At 38.1% G+C, this 18,064-nt stretch overlaps 1 protein-coding gene across 1 annotated transcript in view; it reads right to left on the bottom strand.

Annotated features, from left to right (window-relative positions):
- PARD3 (par-3 family cell polarity regulator) overlaps positions 1–18,064 on the bottom strand; it is a 310,634-nt gene that overhangs the window by 179,897 nt on the left and 112,673 nt on the right. The window contains exons 10-12 of the mRNA XM_010184574.1: positions 16,626–16,765; positions 15,033–15,161; positions 11,150–11,188 (exon numbers count right to left, since the gene is read on the bottom strand). Of these exons, the coding sequence (XP_010182876.1) occupies positions 11,150–11,188; positions 15,033–15,161; positions 16,626–16,765 (308 nt within the window). The remainder of the gene's footprint in view (positions 1–11,149; positions 11,189–15,032; positions 15,162–16,625; positions 16,766–18,064) is intronic.

Consider the following 18,064-nt stretch of genomic DNA (forward strand, 5'->3'; position numbering starts at 1 on the left):
AGCTGGATGTGAAAGCCATGTGGAGTACAGCAGACTGAGATGATCAATTTGGGCACAAGCACGCTAGTTGTGTCACCACTGACCTAGAAATACAATGTGAAAATGTCACATGGGAAGGTAGTCAGACTGCTGAGAGGACCAGAACGGCCAAGGGACGAAAAGCAGGAGCTCTGTCTTTTCCCACTTGGTTGAAAGAATGAACCTTAACATGTTCACCAGCCCTTTCCCTTACATTAGACATTATTTGCTTGTCTCTAACCATCTCTTGTTTATAACAAAGCATAATGCTTAATTAATAAAAAAGTATAATAATTTTAAAAAACCCCTATCCAAGCGCCATAGCTAGGCTGGCTCGCTTATGAATCCCATGATCCACATACATCTCTTGGCCATGCAAATCAGTAGGATCTGTGCTAGCTGTCAGGAATGGAAAGGTGCACTGACTCCATGGAAAAAATACTGGCTCTAAAAACTATTTCCCAAATTCTAGGAAAATTACAACCCTAAAGTTCCTGTTTGGGTCACAAAAGCACTAGTTACAGCATATATTTGAGGTGCAACTTTTTTCAGGTGGCTGCAGAATAAAATAATCTCAGACAGATGCACATTACCTTCTAGCTTCTGTAACCACTGATCGCTTTCATATTCCTTAAATAATAATAGTAAGACGAACAGCTTGAGAGCCAAAAGGGGAATAAAGCCAAAGCAGGATGTATGGGTAATCCAAAAAAGCACGTGTTTACTGAATTTTTTTTTTTACCACTTTTATCAGAAATTTACAATCAATCCCTGACCTCCTGGAACATTCTCTAATTCTAAAAAATCTACCAGAACCTGAACCACTGCAATCTCTCTTCCAGGGCACTGCTTCCCTGCGCAGTCCATTGGGGGCACTTCCACATGTAAAAGGGTCAATTGCAGAGTGCATCTCAGTAAGCATCCCCAAGGACCTGGCTAATGGCCTTTACACTACTTCTCTCCAGCGAGACCAGAGAGCTGCATTATCAGCTCAGTGCTATTCTTAATGTGAGGCTTCTGCTTCCTTGTTTTCCTACAGTCTTGAATAAGGAAATAAGATAATACCCAGCTACAGGGGCCCAAGTGTGCAAGAGAAACTGAAGGCCTAAAACTGGAGCAAACTACTCCTTAGCAGCTGTGCATGAGTGAGTAGATCATGGAAAAAAAAGAGAAGGAGCAGCTTCAGCACTAGAACAGAAGTACTGAAGCCACGAGAAAATTGCTCGACTCATCCAAAGAAAAAAATTACCATTACTGGACTAAGGCTAAATTCCTGCTCTGGCAGGGGGATTGGACTAGATGATCTTTTGAGGTCCCTTCCAATCCCTAATGTTCTGTGATTCTGTGATTCTGTGATACCTGTGTCTGCAATTTTAGAGACAGGAGGAGCCCTTGCCCTCTGCAATCTCTGTGTCATCTGTCAGTACCATACGCTTGAATATTTTAAAAAGAGAAAGCAAGAGTGAGAACAAACATTTATTTTTCATACACCACAAATTCTTCTAGGAATACTTAGGAGAAAAATGTGGCTTTCAAGAATAACCACACCATTAAGATGCACAGACGATGGATGTGAAAGTATCAACTCTAACATTTGTGCCAAACCATGGTACCAAAGAAGGTCTTACTATATAGGATATATTGAATACGACTTCATGCTACTAATTTTGAAACAGAACTGTATAGTGATTAGGAACCTCTTAGCATGTCATAAAGGAGCCATTCTCAGAGTAATAGGAAGATTTTTAGCCTGATACCATAATATTTTGAAGCAAAGTTGCAAAAACAAAAACAAACAGACAAAAAGCTGAACAAAACTCAGACTTTGAATCCTTTGTTCCACAAAGCCCTTTAGAGTACAAAAACACTACATGTACAGTGAGCCTCCCCAATCAATTAAATATTACCTATTATAAAAAAGTAAAATTCACACTAAAATTGTGTTGAATGGTAAGTATGTAAATGTAACAAGCCATAGAAATTCCCTAATACATCCATGAGACAGCATAAAAATGCACAAAACTCTAAAATGCAGCATTTAAAAATTTTATCTGAGAACACAATCACTTCCTAATTGCAATAACTTCCATTTGATTTTGCTGTACTCTAAATTAACAGCTTTGCTATGTCAATCAAATACCTCAAAACTATTTTCATAATTAGTTGATCTGTGGAAGAAATTTATTCCTTCATATACTTTGACAGGCCAGCAGTAAACATGGAAGAAAAATTATGCACTGTGAACCCTGAACAAGAAAATCCAACTCCCTTAAGAGTTTTCACACACTATGTCCAAAACAATTAGCAGCAGAACAATCTTCTGATCAGACAGAGTCTGCTGAGGAAAAGGTCATCTGAAATGACTCCGGCTGGATGAATGAGGCTGCTCAAGTATGTAATCTGTAATAAAAATTCGACTGGTGATAAAATAAGTAGGTGAGTGTTTGGTTTTTTGGTTTCAAATTCATACTTAGCATCAGCTTATGCTAAATGACATTTGAGATAAGTTTTTCAGCTTTTGAATACAACATAAATATACTGTAAATTTAAAGATAAACTTCCCAACTAGAGCGAACTTATGCCATGCTTCAATACATACAGAGATTTTAAAAAGCCATTGGATAAACAGGACAGAAATTCTATTTTTCTTCTACATAGCATTGGCTTCTGATCTGATCATAAAACTTGATTTAATTTTTTAAACAATGTTAAAATGGACCTTGACAGTAGAAGTGCAATAAGTCTATTTCATCGTGTTAGTGACAGCATCTCCTCCTTATCCTTTTATGTTTTAAATACTATGAGGAAATTTCTTGCTTGGGACTTCTTCCCTTTATAAAAAACTCACCAGAGTTCAGCTGGTGAGTAAGCAGCATGAGATCGGTGAAAAAAGAAACCTAACGGCAAAGAAAAACCTCCCTCCACCTAACAAGGGAAGCAATTTTCAATCAAACTGGGACAGGTTTCCCAAGTGGCTCACTGCAGCTACAAATCCAGCTGCATTCTCTCCAGTGAACTTCATTCCCTTGCAAGCTTGGACATGCTGCCTTCTCAGCAGCTATTAAGGCACTGAAACCTGTCTGCAAGTTACTTTGTGATTATGTAAAGAGAAAACAAGTAAGTTAATCCTGGGACTCTCAGCAAAAATCCAGTGCAGTCCTCTTTTCCTTCACAGAGGAAAATAATAAAGCTCTGTATCCCCATTCTTAAAGGGTAACCTCTATTTCCAAGTTATATATATAATGCACACATGAAGACATTTACTGGGCTCTTGTATGTACACGCATATGCATGTACAAATACAAACACACCCTTCTTATACGATGATGAAATTCACATGATAATTTATCTACAGCACAAGCCCTACCTAATGCCTCTGATGACCCCATCTACACTATTCACTTTTCCTGCCCCCAAATCCTGCTGTGTCCCGCCTTCTAACATCACAGCCCCAAGCCTGTTAACCTCTGTTTATTTATTATGTTGTTACCTATCAACCTTCTGCCTCACAAACTTGTCTTCTGGAAAATCTCAAGTTCTTGAAAGATGAGTTTGAAGTCCCATGGATGTGAGAGCCCAACAGGCTTAGGAAGTGTAGGCTGTAAAAGTAGAAGGACTAGAAATTGCAAAACTCCAGGTTTAGCAATTTGATTCCAGTAATGAAGAATTCCAACCTAATGTCACAGCCTTTTTCAGGATATTTTCAGTCTTTAGAAGATTTTAATATAGAATTCATTATTCTCTTTCAGAAGACATCTGTGATACTAAGAAATCATAATTCCTACACATTGAGAAACCAATAAAATCTGTCTCAGTATTATTATAATAAAATAGAATTCTTATTTTAAACCACACATGATAAACACAAGAGAGAGGAGATTTCATTTAGCTATTGTGCAAAGATACTCTTGACGTTAGAGATTACTCGAATTGTTTTGTCCATCAGGTTAGGTGAGTGACATTGCTGTCATATCAGGCCACCTTCTAAAGTGAGATACATGAAAAGATGACAACTCAATTTTATCATATTGCCATCACAGATACAAATGTAGAACATGTAAACCGAGCAGCTCTAAGGAAGCAAAACACCATCTGTGGTCAACAACTGTTTTGTTGGGGGTGATGTTTAGTACTTATAAAAATGTAGATGTATTATTGCTGAAGGTACTGAAAACAGCACTGCAGGTAGCCTGTAACACACCTCTGCAACTTCAGTCGAGGCCTCTCCTCAGGAGGAACAACTGCTGATGCATCCTGCCATGGGCAGGCACCAAAGATAAAAACAACTACAGCAGTTCGTTCAATTTAAAACTGGACCTCCAGTAGAGAAAAGCCTACTGATCCAACTCCAACTTGATTTCCTCCTGAAATACAACAAGGCCTTTTATTTCTTTTTTTTTTTTTTTAATCATGTGCTGCATTACAGGTTATAAGGGCCTAAAGTGTCTACTTACCTAGTTACAAACTGATATAGGGCTTAACCAATCTAAACATCTACAGTTCTTACACTTGCTTTCTTTTTCTAACTCTTCCTAGGTTAAGTATTATAGTAACTCCCACATGTTAGATAAACACTAATGAATCCTATTCGCACGTATACACTGAGACTCATTATTCATATTAGCTAAGTTAACATGTCACATCTGGCAAAGACTGAACTCTTGTTCAAATCAAACAGCAGCTGCTAAATATCAAAAACTACATTTGAATTCTGAGATTTTATGGGAAATGTGGTCTGCTTTAATTTTAATCCCATCTAGGAAAATTTTTTTGCATATTATATGTGGATTAACTTTGGTACGTATTTATAAGCAGAAATGCTAGCTCATGAAAACACTGCAAAACAGGCCTGTTACATTTCCAATTACGTACATTTTAAGGATTTAATTTAATATCAAAAAACATGTTCCACATTCAAAAACATCTTCAGTTTAAAGTTTTTGATGGATTAAAAAATAGTTTAGGAAAAAATTAAATGTTTTCCAAAGCACAAAAACTCTGGCATGTGATTTTCATTTAGTATGAAAATCAAAGCTTTCCAAAAGCCCATGTTTAAGCACATCCACATGTTTGTTATTTATCTCTATAAGGAGGCCATTGCTTGTCTATGCTAACATTATTCTCCCTAATGCTGTTGTAGAAACTGGTTTAAGCAGTTGAGATTCAACATTTCAGGTCAACTGATCAGACCACTAAAGATATTCTGCTGGCTATGCATCCCAGAACTTCAGACAGGGACCAGTCTGTTGCCATTACCATCATGACTGTATTTTATTCAGACCAACATACCTTGTTCCAAACTGTTGTTCCTACTCAAACTTCGGGCTCCTACTGTATGTTCTGAAACAAATATGCAATTGTAATGCTAACCCCATTTCTTTACAAGCTGCTTATCCTAGAAAAGTGAAAACCAAGGGATTAGATACACAGCAGGTGTCTGCTCTGCCAAAGAAGCCTATAAAGCTACAGCTCTCTGCACTATCCCTTGTTCAAGAAAAACTTCAATGCCCAACACACTAATGACACAGCTCCCTAAAAATCTTTATACTTCTCTCAGGGGCCTATTGGATGTACAAGACCTGAAAGACTAAAGACACAGATAGAGGGTGCCTGGGAAAGCCAAAGAGAAAAACAAAGTTGAAAGGGAAATAATGCCTTTGTAGAATTCCATGGCAAGAAACACATTCCACATGAGGCAATGCCCGCACAGGGCCCTGGGACTGACCTGTGCCTTACTCTTGCTTCTGCTGCAGGCTTTCAGGGAACTATGACAAACAACTTAATCTCACTATTTCCTCTGGGTTTAATCACAAGGAAGAATTAACACCAAGGGTCTAAAGCCAGCAGTTCAGTAAAACAAGCTTTGCACGAAAACCAAGTTTTCAGAGGTTTAAATAGGAATTTTAAGCAATAACATGAACTTCACACTCACCCAAATTAGGACAATTGTTTGAAAGAACCTGATGACCCTATCCCCTGTGCTAGTAGATGACCAACTAAAGGACCTGGTGGCCCCTTTCAGTCTTACACTTTACATCCGTTGTTTGAATTGTAAATGCCTTAAACAGCCAACTCTTATTATTCAAAATAATGTAAGCTTAGTATGTAGAAAATAGTATAATAATGGTGAATACTGATGTGCACACCCGTGTGGCTTCAGGATGACTCTGCAATGTTGGCACTGAGGCAACCCCATTACAGAGCCTCAGTGGAGGGACACGCACATTGCCTTCCACAAAACTGGCAATTGGTCAGCAAGTGTTATCAACACAAGCTTTGAGAAAATGGCTAAAGCTGCCCCGCAGCGCTGCATGGAGTCAGCTTGGGTGTGCAGCACTGGAAAACCATCTGTAGATGATGGAGTGAAAACTGTGAGCCTGAGGCTCAGACCCAAGCACAGTGTTACACAGAAGTTTGTGCAGATTACGATTGAATGTTCCAGGAAATCCAGGCTGCTCAAAGAGCATTCATAAACACAGTCATTCAACTGCTCTATTAATTATTCACTAGGAATTAATGTCTCGGCTCTACTCATTAATGCCCCAGAACATGCTATTCAATACTGGAGTACATCCTGTAGTAAAACACTGCAAACGTAACAGTATTCCCCAGAAGATCACACATTCACTTCCTCTTTCTTTCTTTCATATGGCCAATGATCTGTTTCTCATGGCACAACTTTATTAAAAGTATAACCTGAAACCACTCAAAATAGCACTAAAAAGGGCTTTGAAAACATTTTAATCACCCTTATGCCTCACACCATTAGAAGATAAAAAGGTATAAAAATAATCAGCACCAGTTATTTGCAGTATTCCTGAACACCAGAGGAAATAACAGCATCAGCTTAATCATCCATCAAACCACTCCTTTTTTGACAAAATCATTCTGTATCTAATGATATCAGCACTACTGTTGGTGTGGGCTGATATTAGTCCATGCATGACCCTGGCTCAATTTTTTAGATGCAGCTCTAAACTGTTCTCCAAAGAAGGTTTTATGTGAAAGAAGAGCTGCATCAACCGAATGATGCAAAGCTGCCATGGAAGCTGAAGCTCTATGTAAGTGCTTAATATGCAGTGGTGGGAACTTACAGCTTTTGAAAAATACCTATGGATATGTACCCAGAGACTACATATCCTGAAGTAACACAAACAGCTTTTCACCAAAAGTAAGAACCAAACACATACATACACTCAAAATATCACCATCTTAAAGCTCAACACTGACACTGCTTTCTTCCCAAAGATCAAGCTCCGATAATTTTCCAATTATAGTCAATATAAATTACATCTTTCTAGACATTTGCTAGTATCTCTCTCATATTGGTAACATGAAAAGTTGCAAACAAAAAGTGTACAAAAATAATTATGCATTAGTTCTCACAAAATGCCTCTGATCATGGTGGTATCACCCCATTCCTGTAGGTGATGAATTCTTGCATTAAAAGTGTAGCCATAGCCAGCTCATTCACTCAATCTCACAGAGAATTCTACAGCAAGAACAGCAACTGAACCCAAAAATGCCGATGGGTTTAGCCATGACATTATCCTTGGATTCTGAAAAAGCACGGTGATCAAAATGAAATTTAGATAATAACAGGAATATCAGATGTTTAAGTTCAGAAGAAAATAAAAAGCAATCCCATTTGCAATTTCTATCAAGACTGCTAAACATTTATATATTGTTCCTACACACCAACCACTCTTGTTATGTCACTTTTACAAATCCTGCACTCGCTAAAATTCATAACATTCTGCTCACTTACAGCAATTTGACAGAAAAACAAATGAGAGCAGAAAACTGAAGCTTTCCCATACTGCTTAGAGCAACAATCATGAAATGAAATCCTGAATCCTAACTTTGAATCTCTTTTTACCAATAGACAACACTCCCTACAAAAGTCTTACTTACATGATAATTATTGTTTTTCTAGTATCATGCTTACATGAAAGTTAAGTTGCCAGTTCTGAATTCAGAAAACAAACAGTGAATGACAATTGTAAAAGCAAAATATTACTGAAACACTATCGACTTTCAAAGAGTATGAGGAAAAATTAATTGGCAGATGCTTTACATAGCATAATTAACAGTTCATTTCAATGCTCTGTAACAAGATTAAGATAATTATGCTTAGAAACAGAAATGTAATAATGATAAATTACTAGTTTTCATATTACGGTCAATCTCCTACATTCCAAATAATCACCATGTTTAGAAATAGGTGCATCTGTTCCATGTTGTCATCTGCTACACAAATGGCACAAATTCATGTCTGGGTGACACAATCTCTCAACCGAGATGCAGGAGATTTCCTCAGTTCAGGAGCAAATGGAGCGCCTGTTCCACCCGTCAGCAAAGCCGAAGGTAAAACCAGCAGCACCGTTTTCACCAGGGCACAGTTACTGACAGATGCTGAAGCTGCATGAGCAATTTGCATTTCTTATGGATAACTGGAGAGCAAAGCTTAAATTCTGCAAGCTTAGCAAGATACAAAAACATGAATGAGAATCTGTATTCTGTGATGGTGTGCAAAATATGAAGTCATATGCTTTTCTATATGGGTAATAAGAAATAACTCTCTCAAGGATTCCAGGCCAGAAATAAATTAAGAAAAAAATAATTTTCAAGGTTTTCTTTCACTACATCTATGAAGACTCTACTACAGCCAAGGACTACAATAATAGTGTAAACCATTTCAAAGTCACAGTTACCTGAATGTAACCCCTGAGCATTAAAAATGTGTTGATAAATTAGGCAACATATTTTGGGGTCTACAAATAAATTTTATTTCAGGCCTTCCATTTTCAAGGTTGTCTTTTCTTCTATTTTCTCATAACGACATAACAACAAAAACCCCTCACAGTTATTTTGCCTTTAAATTAAAAGCAGACTTGTATTTCACCTCTCTCTCATTTCTATAGCTTCACTGCTTTCATCATGCTTAGTTCTGTTGTTTCTTTGCTTTGCTTTCTACAATCAAGTCCTTGACACTTGGAGGCTAAAACCTCACAACTAACAGCACAAAGATCAGAGCAGGCACAGAAATAGAAATTGCAAGATTACAGATCTCAAAGACCTGAAAAGTAGACAGAGGAGGAATAAATAGGGATTGAGGCAGTACCAAGGAGAATAAAGGACAGCAATGAAAAATATTTTCAAAAACAATAATTAGAAGAAAATTAGTTCTGTAGGACTGGAGTATCACACTTATCCAAGGCAAAGCAGATTGGAAGAAGTGCGTGCAAAAGCATTGTGCATCATAAATACCCTCTGACACCTTTCAAGTTTAGTCCATTTTTTATTCCCACCTACGAGTAGGCAAATTTAAAGAGACCTATTGTTCCCACTATTGATCACTGTTTCTCTGAACCTTCAAATAAATAACAAAAAGATCCCAACCCATAATGAATGAAAAACCCAAGACATTACACAGAAAACATTTTTGTATTGACCAGTTTTCTAGCTTCACTCCCTCACTAACCAAATACGTCTCTACATGTGTCCCACCCAATTCACTCCCTTATTTCCAAGGCTTGCTAGGGCTTTCTGGCTGGTTTTTCACAAATCCCAAGCTACTCATACACTCCTTCTCCATCTTGCATAATCCCCTGGTTTACAAGCAATTTTTAGCTCACAGCTATAGACAACAAATGAGAGAGACTTATTTTCTTTTCGTCTTTCCTCAGATGAAGTCAGGGTGCTGGTCCCAAAAACGGCAGAGAATAATTTCACCATGGAATTTGCTACAAAACATCAACTTTACAACAGATCAGCAATTGATTTGTATAAACCCCTTGCAGGCAATCTGTCTAGTTTTAATGAAATTTTGAGGCAAAATTTCAACTCCTAAAACCAGGACACATTCATAAGGTTGCACCCACAAATTATTCTCAACCGTATTCAATTACAGGCAGAAATACTATCCTGGGTTTTGATCTCTGATATCCTTACATATCACACCAGTATGCGACAAGAAACTATGAAGATAAAAACATACATACTCTAATGAGATGTACTAAAAAGATACTGTGAGGCACGTCTGAAACAATGATGCACCCACAATTTTGCAGAGTCCTTATGCAGAAGACTTTCAGACAAGAACAACAGCAAAAGTCAGAGGTATAAAAGTAAGAACTGCTGCTTTCAACCCAAATGTCCTTTTTAGCAGTTACATTCCATTGGCCTGAAAAGTGAATAGTATCAACCAAGGTACCCTTGACTATCTCACCGAGAGGGCTCTCACACCTCTTTACCTAGTCTTGACTTTCTTTTTATCCCAGATACCATCTCACCATTGCTCACCAAGGCATTCAAAATCATCTAGACAATATTTTTTTCAGCAGCCTAACTAATTTCAAATCCCTGCACGAATCCTCTTAGTCTTTCTACAATCTAATTTATTACTTAATTTTGAAATAGGTACCTAATTGAATGGAGCTTCTTGAACTATATTTTTAAACTAAGATACAGTATACCTTCAGGGTAATATATTATTGTTGTATCCTCTATTAATATTCGATAAAATAAACCTTTTATTTTAGAAAAGCTTTCTATATATATTTGTATATTGTGTATAAAGTCTGATCCTGTTCCACTGACTAAAATGAGGTATATAAACAGTATACAACCTCAATACCCAGCCTTGCTGACACATCACATACAAACCTGTTACAGCCTTCAAAGGGTTAAACTTGATACTGTTTCCCTAGAGTAAAAAAACCTGTGTTCTTCTATGAGGATGCAATAGAAACTTAAATCCAAAGTGCCCAGTTTCTGTGTTTGTATCTCAGGTTTCAGTCATATAATCCTGATTTAAACAAGTAGTCTCAACAAGTGATCCAAATCAACAGTCTACCCTTATCATTCCAACTTCAGGCCTTTGGCTGTGCATAAAAGATGTAATTTCAAATAGCACTTGAATGTACACAATAATTGAACTGCATATAATACATAATGTTCAAACAGTATTTGAAATTACATTAAAAGACACATTTAAAATGTAAAGCTAGAGAGAGCCATCTACAGTATATAAAGTGAAAGGAGGATCTGTGAAACTTTGATGGAGAAGTGCCATATCAATTTAAAAACATTTGGGAGTCTTCCAGTATGGAAAAGACAAAGCTCTTACCGTTTCCTTTGGAATTTGTGACTGGCTTTGTTCTGCATTCTAAAGGAAGTAAAAAAAATAAATAAGAACACGACTACATACGACATATACTATCTATCAGCAGGGGGATAAACAAAGAGGTCTAATTTTGATGTGAAGTGGTAATGGAAAAATGAAGGGTGTTCATCACGCTCCCTGATTCAACTTTGTCTAAACAGGCACTAAATGAGAGTTGGACAAAAAAAACCTCCCGCAATCTTAGGCCAGTGCACCTGATTTTATCTGGCTATGAGGGTGGTGGCTATCTGGCCAAGGAAGGATCGCAGCTGCTTGCTCCACTTTTGGGCTGGTGGAACATTCTCATTCAGGTATGTTCTCCCTTGGTCTTTCCCTTCTGCTCTGAAAGCTTCAAAGAATGACCTCAGTAGTCCAGAAGAACCCTTCCAAATATTTTAAACAAGTACCTATTTTTCAAAACATCCATTCTTATTTTAACAAGGGATTCCCCTTTTGAATGTGTCTGGATGAACCAGAGCTGCAGCACTGGATATCCCAGGACAGGAGGGTGCTTCAGTCCACTACAGATGGGACCCCCCTGTATCTTGCATTCCCCTCCTGTGTCTCAGGGCACATAAGGCAAACATTCACCATTGGAAAACCTTTCTGCATCCCCTCAACCAATTCTGGAAACAGACGCAAGGAAGTATTACTCTTCCAAGCCCACATCCACCCATATTAAAACCCATCTGGGCACCCAGGAGACACCTTGCTGCTGGCTGGATGGTAACTTTTGGGCTAAACAGCTATTTCCTTCCATACAGCTGGGTCAAAATGAAATGCCAGGGTTTAGTGGACTTTTTTTGCTTTAGACTGTTTTGCAGATTCAAATGATTAAGCACAAAAATGTGACAAGGTAGTAACACAAATATCCAGTTAGTTCTAACCTGCAGCCAACAACCAATAAGGAAAAAAACGATGAAGGAGCCAACTACCAGGAACCTGTAAAGGACATACGTGTACCAGTGGGCATGATAACTTGCAGAGTACAGGAGACTAACTCTGCCAGCCAGACTCTGCTGATACTGAGAATTTAGCTCAAAAGCTAAATAACCCAAGTCAATTCTACAGTGGATTCACATAGCCAGTAGCAGAAAAAGAAGAAAATCTTTCACAGCAAGTTATACTTGGTTACATGAGGTAACTACAGTATAACAGGAGCTTTAATTAACCAGAGTAATCCTCACCCATTTCATAAAGGGAGGGGGCAGGGAGGCAAGATTTTTAAGAGACAATCTGCCCCTCACACTGCTGCGGACAAGCCCTTATATATTACCTATCTGGCATTAGAGAACTCTGGAAGTGATAAAACGCCTGGTATTCTGGAGAATCATGATGGTTCTTCCAGATCTCACTGGTTAGAAAAGTTAACTCCTGCCAATTTGATTTTATTCCCTGCTTCCACATTTTACTCACTTTTTCCAAGATCTGCTGCACTGCATGATGGCTCTTCAGAACACACACACCCCCTAACCTGATCACACAAGCTATAAAGATCCTATACTGACCTAAATGGGCTCAGCTTAACATTCCCGTAAGTTTTAGACACAATTACGCATTTTCATAGGTCCCTGCAGACAATAACGGCAACATACATCAAAGACATTAAACTCCACAACTCTCCCGAAAGTATATTATCTTAATTTTACTTAGAAAGAAACGCAAGGACAAGTAACTTTTCAGAAGTCATCCAACAAGCCGTAACCCAAAACATAAAATCTAACTACCTCTTTTATTGGGATTACTATCTGTACAAATGTTGGTAAATATAAAATGCTTTTAATACTTTGTGCTCCTCAGCAAGCAACAGCAAGTCCTGCCCTTTATGAGATGGATAATGGCAAATAACATGATTTCATGCACATGGTTTCTGAGACACATTTCATCCAGTTAATATTTAAAGCACACAAATGTAGGAAATATGACAGAAATAGGGGAAGGATGCAAAGACAAATTGTTCCTAAGTGGCCAAAGAAGGTTTGCATGTGAAAAAAATGAATTTACATCATTTCAGTTCATTCCCCTCGCTCCTTCAATATTAATCTTCTTTTGGGTTTTTTTGGACATAAAGCTAGTAAAAGTAAATAATGAGAGGAGCTGCTTGAAAAGACTATTTTTTTTCTTTAAAGATTATTTCTTACTAGAAAAGAAAGAACAGCCCTTATGATGAGTTTTAGTTCAACACCTTCCGCAGCAATTCTGCTCCTGCTCTTTGATAGCTGTCAGCAGAGCACATCTAACACTGCTTCATGTCAAAATGCAAACAAACAAATTCTTATGTGACAGAGGATCACCACACACATCTACTGTTGGATCCTCGCAACATCATTTGTTCAAGTGGAGCTACAGAAACAAACACCAGTTCAGATTGGATCTCTGCCCTGACACCACCACGAGGAGATCTGGCTTCCCTATGCTGGTGTTTGCCAAAATAGCTGAGCATCACCTGGGGAGCAGCAGGGAGGCTACTGAGGTTGAACTCATTTAAAGGGGCTCATTTGCTGTTATTTTTAAAACTACATCAAGTACTAGTATTAAATCTCTGCATCATATAATATCTCTTGTTTACAGTTATTAGAACAAAATACCGTGTTAAATTATGCATTATAACTTTCTCGTTTTACTATGGAAATAATATACACAAAATTAAGACATTTTCTTATTTCTAAATTTATTTAGAAAACTTAAAAAGCATTTTCATTCACCTTTATGTAAGATAGCAGTACTGTGAAAATTACATCATAGGAACTTATAAAGAGATCGCTTTCACAGTTCCAGCAATAAAGTAGTGCACAATATGATTTCAATTTGTTAATTTCTCTCCATTTCATGACAATGTTCATTTCAGTACCTGAAGTCATGTTCCAAAATTATTAAGGTAAAAGTGTGGTTCATTTGCAACCTTCCCTGCCACTTTGACTTCCTAGGCTTGATTGTCATTTTGAAAAGTAAAAGGCTAATGGTAAACATCTTGAAATGGCCAAAAAAAATTTATTCTCTTTGCATTCAAAGTAACACAAATCCAAGACAAAAAAATGAAGCAATCTATTCATCATACTTACATGTCACTTATATTTGCCTTTCTTCTCATAATTCAGCCAAATAAGTAATTTTTAGAGCTATGTATAGCTACGATAATACAAATAATAAATAACTTCAGCAGTTTAACTGAATACAGAACAAAGACTGCTACCTTCATACTCTACCTTTCACAACAGAAGTTATTTTGAATAATTATCAGAGATATATCTGTATACACTATGCAAGTGGAGGAGGTGCAGCATGAAACATCATTTTATTTCCATTTCATGTAAATTCCTCAGAAACATTTTCTGAATTACCCTGCTAAATTAATAACTGCAGGGTTTTCGTTCCACAGAGACTGCATTTATATTCAAAAAGGCTACTATTTCTTATATAGTCCAGTTTTTGATAGAAAAGTATTTACATATCCTGTTTTGGCATAATATTATTTGCTTTGAAATATTTTAGTGCACAGGTAGTGGGACAAACGGCAGGCTTTCAACCAGATTTCTCCATGTGAAAGATATGATATAATCTACTTGTCTGCATGCATAAAATAAAGGCCATCCAATAGCTTCTTCTATAATAAACATTTTGACTCAAAATAAAACTCATACATTATTAACAAATATTTAATACCAATATCAGATCTTGAAAAGAATAAAAAACCAGTCATGTAAAAAGTTCAAAATAAAGTAAAAGAATTGTTTGGGGTTTTTTCCTTATATTCAGTGCTGACCACGTATGTTTACTAGCAGTTGACAAGATCAAATCATTTGCTCATACTCATCTAAATCTCTTAGCTGCTCTCTATTTTACGCACCAGTTCCCTTGGATGGAATGTTTCTTCCTGTCGAAAAATCAGAAGGCCAACGGTCCCTCCCATCTTGGTGCTTCGCAGCAAGGACACAACTTCTTCTTGAGTTTTGCCTGTTAAATCAACTCCATTCACCTGTGACAAATATTAGAAATTGTTAAGATTCCAAAACAGGAAAAACAGAAAAAAATCCTACTAAAAAGTCATGTGAATCATATGGAACAGTATTAAAAAACCTCACTGAATTTCCTCACTACAGCCTCCACTTAATAGAACTAATTGAACAAGCATTCTTTAAATACAAATATAAATAACAAGCTGTATGTACGCCTCTCTTTTTAGCAGAAACAGTATCTTCTAAAGACAAGTAATCCCATCTACCAGCAATTTTTACAAGAATTTCTCCACTAAAATCCTTTGACAAAATCATACATTTTGACAAAATGTATGATCCAAAACTGGTCCTGCTTCCACATACCTTGATGTTACACATAGCTTCCAAATACAGCTTGCACAAAAAATTTTGTCAAAAGTAGAAAATATTTTTTCCCTACATAACTTTGGGGTAGTTACTCTTCGTCTTGCCTTTGTTCAGCGGTCCAACCCCTTGGCCTCCACATACCGACACAGATAGGTATGGAACACATACAGGTAAATTTCCCACTGTACGAGCTAACTTGAGTGAGGGAAAAGCCAGAGAAAGACAGGGTATTCTCAGGCTTGCCTGTTCAGAAACATCCTGGAAATGTAAGGCAAATCAGCTAACGGTGTGAAGCAAAGGAGCATGGTGCTCAGAAAAAGTCAGCAAACTGTCTTTTTCCTTCCCCTCGCAAGAAATCACAGCTCACAGTTGAGATGTTATAACTGCTGTCTTAAATGCTTCTCCATCCCCTTCTACCCAAGTCGTCTGGGTTACCTTGAATTACTGTAATTACAGAGGGCTACCCTCCAGCAACAATTCAAGCTGACTTTGCCAATTTTGCAGTAAAGTGAAGTTAGGGCACTGAGAAGCAGTTACAGTCACAGCTGCACCTCCAGTATCATTTGGCTCAGGGACGGTAATGAAGAGCTGTGGTAGTAACAACTTCTATCACTCCAGCTCGATTTGCGGGAAGATCTCTGCTGTGAGCCTATCTAAGAGAAACCTAACTCCCTCGAGAATATTCTCCCTTCAGGAGGGAAGTGGCCTTGATTCTCTGTGGCACTACCCTCCTCTTACATTGTCCCTTTCAGTTAATCCACTAAACTTTTTCAGGGTATTGTCTTCCATACTTGGCAACATCTCCAATAATTTCTGGTCTGTCGCTCCATGCTGATTTAATGCCACTTATTAGGTAACAATCACTTTGCTTCAACTTGTTCCTAAACAGCAATGCAAGACCATGACACCATAGTCACAAAAGGACATGTAAACTAATTTTCACAGTATGTCTGAGTCCAGCTCTAAAAACCGTTATGTACTGAAAATGCACAGCCCTTGATCTGTCACCTAAAAAATAAAAAAATTGCTAAAACATAAAGTACTAAGAGCCTTTGGAAGTGAACTAGTGCATGAGCCCATGCCAAAACACAGACAAACAACATGTAACACTTCATCACCTCAATTAATCGGTCTCCAGCTTTTAGTCTCCCATCCTGAATAGCTGCACCTCTCGGAAGGATGTTTTTCACATAAATTGGAGCAGAGCCACCAATTGGGACATCTCTTGACGTAATGCTAAATCCCAAGCCTTCTGTACCTGCATAAAGAATGTACAATATTGTTTGTTAAAATGCACACTTTATATTACATATTCTTTTTAACCAGCAGAATGTATGTATACCACACTGATACAAACCATGAAAACACATATATAAAATATAAGAATTACTACATGAAAAAAAAAGGCATATATAGGAATGCTATAGCTGAAGCACTGAGTCTTGGCACAGGTGGCTCAGCAGGCCCTCCTTGCAACTTGCTGTTCTGACGATTTCCCAGTCATTGCCATATTTCCAACTTTCTATTTCAGATGAGCTGAGTGACAAGGACTCAGAACAAAGCATATCTGAAATCCTATCGCTGCCTTCCCCCTTGTCAATCTGGATCTCATCAATGATTTTTTCTTTCTCTTCTGTAACTCTTTCAGCAATGCCAGTCGGCTGACACCGCTGGCCACAGGGCTCTGTCAGCTCACTTGTGGACACCGGCAGGTGACAGACAGAACCAGAGCACAGTGGTTTCATTTCTTCTGCTCCGAAGGACCTCGGGCTGTTTTCAATCAACAGCTCCTCTGCCTCAGGGCTTCACTCTGGGTCTCACTGGGTTCCAGCCACCTTCTGCTGCACAGGCAGGGAGCAAAACCAGGCTGCCGCTTCTGAGGTCCTGCTGTGCATCCAGGTGACTGACTACATGCACTTGACTAAGACTGACTGAAGCAAAATAGAGACATTTAAGATGACCCAGAGAAATCCAGAGAGGGGGTCCAGTCACTATGGCAAATGAGACCTGCTCGTATTTCAGAGAAATTATGCCCACAACTGGTTATTGAAGCATACCTTAGGACCCCATCAACACTGGAATTCACAAGCTGAGAGGACAAACAAAAGCCACTTTTTCTACTTAGAAAGCTCATTCGTGATCCTCTCTTTGATGCAATCTGTCTGGGGTTATCAACAACCTTTGAAACTCTACATTGTAACCTGCCCTCCTCACCCCATCAATGCATATCAAGTCTATTCAGGACACTTAATCTAGCATGAAACGCAGACGGCCATTCAATGGAGAGCATCCTTGACAGAGTGTCCAGATCTTCAACCTCCATTTGAAATACCTCAGAGGTTGTCAAGATATGTCTACGGTTCAAGTTCACTACCTAGGCATACACATGCTCAATCTACCTTTAATCTGACCTACTAAGGCAACGTGCAGTCAGGACTTGGCATTATCACATACAGTCCCTAAAAACTGAACAACATACCACAAAAACAACAACATACAAAATCATGGGGACAGACAGAAGCCAAACTTTTATGTAATAGTCCTCAGCTATGAGCCC

The sequence above is a fragment of the Mesitornis unicolor genome, unplaced genomic scaffold (genome assembly GCF_000695765.1).
Source record: "Mesitornis unicolor isolate BGI_N332 unplaced genomic scaffold, ASM69576v1 scaffold2165, whole genome shotgun sequence".
Classification (NCBI taxonomy): domain Eukaryota; kingdom Metazoa; phylum Chordata; class Aves; order Mesitornithiformes; family Mesitornithidae; genus Mesitornis; species Mesitornis unicolor.